Source organism: Perognathus longimembris, chromosome 8 (genome assembly GCF_023159225.1).
Source record: "Perognathus longimembris pacificus isolate PPM17 chromosome 8, ASM2315922v1, whole genome shotgun sequence".
Classification (NCBI taxonomy): domain Eukaryota; kingdom Metazoa; phylum Chordata; class Mammalia; order Rodentia; family Heteromyidae; genus Perognathus; species Perognathus longimembris.
The window spans coordinates 72,492,677-72,495,704 of record NC_063168.1 but is presented as its reverse complement, the minus strand read 5'-3'; the positions used below and the strand labels follow the sequence as shown (position 1 = coordinate 72,495,704).

The 3,028-nt window shown below is 69.8% G+C and overlaps 1 protein-coding gene across 1 annotated transcript; it reads left to right on the top strand.

The window, feature by feature from the left end:
- Positions 1-779: 779 nt before the first annotated feature.
- Kcnf1 (potassium voltage-gated channel modifier subfamily F member 1) lies at positions 780-2,291 on the top strand. The gene has a single exon (XM_048352237.1). It carries the CDS (start codon positions 780-782, stop codon positions 2,289-2,291), a length of 1,512 nt encoding a protein of 503 aa, XP_048208194.1.
- Positions 2,292-3,028: the final 737 nt, after the last annotated feature.

Here is a 3,028-nt window from a genome sequence, read left to right as displayed (position 1 = left end):
AGACAGCGGCCCGGCCCGCCCGGGGCTTCCTGACTCCATTTCCTGCCGGGCAACAGGCGGTCGCTCCGGGTCACCGCCGCCCGCTCCCGCGCGCGGCCGGCCGGGCAGAGAGCGGGGAGCCCGGCCCCGGGGTCCTCCGGGCGGGCGGCGCTGGCTGGCGGGGCGGCCGCGGGGCGCGCGTCCGTCCGCCCCAGGGTCCCCCCCCCCCCCCCCCCGCCCTCCCTCCCGCCCGCCCGCGGGCGGCTGCGGCGCGGGATCTCACCAGAAGAGGGTACAGTCGGACAGCGCTTGACGTCAGGCAGGAATCCCTATTGTGTTCAGACACGGGCTCGGGCGCAGGAGCCCAAGTTCGCTCCCCGCACTCCTCGCTCGGCAGCGCGCGGTGCGGCGCGGTGCGGGGCGGGGCCGGCAGCTCCGGGACCCGCCCGCCGGCGCGCCCGGGGGAGGAGGAGGGAGGAGGACGGGGACCCCCGCCTGGCCGGAGCCGAAGCTGCGGAGCCCGCCGCCCGGGGGGATCGGGGGCTGAGTGGTAAGAGGAGGCCCCCCCGCCGCCCCCCGCCACCCCGACCCCGCACACCCCCCCCACCCCCCCCATCGCCCGCTCGTGCGCCCCCGCGCCCGGATGCCCGCCGGGGGGGCCCGGGCCGGGTGCGTGCCTCCCCCGCCGCGCGCCCCAGCCCCCGGCGGCGGCCGGCTGTGAGCGCCCGGAGGGCCGCGCACCGGCGGCGGCGGCACTGGCTGCGCGGCGGGCGGCGGCGGCGGCGGCGATCGCGGGGAGCATGGACGGGTCGGAGGCGCCCAGCGCGGCGGAGCAGCCCGGCGGCAGCCCGGGCTCGGCGGCGGCGGCGCTGGCGGCGGCGGGCGAGGACCTGGAGATCGTGGTGAACGTGGGGGGCGTGCGGCAGGTGCTGTACGGGGACCTGCTCAGCCGGTACCCGGAGACGCGGCTGGCCGAGCTCATGACCTGCCTGGCCGGGGGCTACGACACCATCTTCTCCCTGTGCGACGACTACGACCCCGGGCGGCGCGAGTTCTACTTCGACCGGGACCCGGACGCGTTCAAGTGCGTCATCGAGGTGTACTACTTCGGGGAGGTGCACATGAAGAAGGGCATCTGCCCCATCTGCTTCAAGAACGAGATGGACTTCTGGAAGGTGGACCTCAAGTTCCTGGACGACTGCTGCAAGAGCCACCTGAGCGAGAAGCGCGAGGAGCTGGAGGAGATCGCGCGGCGCGTGCGCCTCATCCTCGACGACCTGGGCGGGGACGCGGCGCAGGGCCGCTGGCGCCGCGGCCAGAAGCGCGTGTGGAAGTTCCTGGAGAAGCCCGAGTCCTCGTGCCCGGCCCGCGTGGTGGCCGTGCTGTCCTTCCTGCTGATCCTCGTGTCCTCCGTGGTCATGTGCGTGGGCACCATCCCCGAGCTGCAGGTGCTGGACGCCGACGGCAACCGCGTGGAGCACCCCACGCTGGAGAACGTGGAGACGGCCTGCATCGGCTGGTTCACGCTCGAGTACCTGCTGCGCCTCTTCTCCTCGCCCAACAAGCTGCGCTTCGCGCTGTCCTTCATGAACATCGTGGACGTGCTGGCCATCCTGCCCTTCTACGTGAGCCTCACGCTCACGCACCTGGGCGCCCGCATGATGGAGCTGACCAACGTGCAGCAGGCCGTGCAGGCCCTGCGCATCATGCGCGTCGCGCGCGTCTTCAAGCTGGCCCGCCACTCGTCGGGCCTGCAGACCCTCACCTACGCCCTCAAGCGCAGCTTCAAGGAGCTGGGCCTGCTGCTCATGTACCTGGCCGTGGGCATCTTCGTCTTCTCCGCGCTAGGCTACACCATGGAGCAGAGCCACCCCGAGACCCTGTTTAAGAGCATCCCCCAGTCCTTCTGGTGGGCCATCATCACCATGACCACCGTGGGCTACGGGGACATCTACCCCAAGACCACCCTGGGCAAGCTCAACGCCGCCATCAGCTTCCTGTGTGGCGTCATCGCCATCGCGCTGCCCATCCACCCCATCATCAACAACTTCGTCAGGTATTACAACAAGCAGCGCGTCCTGGAGACGGCCGCCAAGCACGAGCTGGAGCTCATGGAGCTCAACTCCAGCAGCGCGGCCGAGGGCAAGGCAGGGGGCTCCCGCAGCGACCTGGACACCCTCCCCCCCGAGCCCGCCGCCAAGGAGGGCCCCAGCTGGGGCAGCAGCCGGCTGAAGCTCTCCCACAGCGACACCTTCATCCCCCTGCTGACAGAGGAGAAACACCACAGGACCCGGCTCCAGAGCTGCAAGTGAGGGGGGGGGGGGGGGGGAGGCAGAAACGGACTGGGCAGTCGATGGATGGACTGTGTCCGGCGTGTTGGCAGCTGCCAGAGAGGGTCTGCCCTGCGTCCCCCAGCTCTCTAGCCCGAACAGACTCTGAAGGCCCACCCTCTGGGTTCCTTTAGCAAGGCTGGGTAAGACTCCTTGGGTGCCGGGCATGGGGTACAGGAGCCACGGAACAGCGTGGAACAAGTGGCATGGACTGGCTGCTGACAGGATCCCACACTTGCTCCTGTGGCCCCTGCTGTAGAAGCTCCCTGCCCCGTGTCCCCACCGCCCTCTGTGTTGTGAGTTCCGGCTCGGGCTGGCTGATGCCCAAAAGGAGCTCACGGTACCCCCCCCCCCCCCAGTGCCAGGCCGGGAGGGAAGGGTGCAGCCACGCAGGGCCGGCACTACCCTTACTTGAGAGCTAATTAAAGAAAGATTCCGACGCAGGGTTCAGCGAGCTACAGCCCTTGCCACATTCCAGGAGGCTCTGCCCCGAGGATCTTCTTGTTTCCTTCTGGGGACAGCTGGCTTTCTGCGTGCCCCTGGGAGGGAGCAGAGCGCAGCCCCATCGCCAGCCCCATCCCCCCCACAAGCCCCCAGCAGCGAGGTCACCCAGCTTCCTGGCGTTTCCTGCTAGATGGGTATTCCTATTTTACAGATGGAGAAACGGAGGCCCAGAGATTCTGTGCTGTGTCTGGTGATCTCCAAGTGTATGCGTTCTC

Bases quoted from the DNA above. Each gene is read 5' to 3' on its own strand.
- Kcnf1 (XM_048352237.1), top strand. From the start codon at position 780: ATGGACGGGTCGGAGGCGCCCAGCGCGGCGGAGCAGCCCGGCGGCAGC.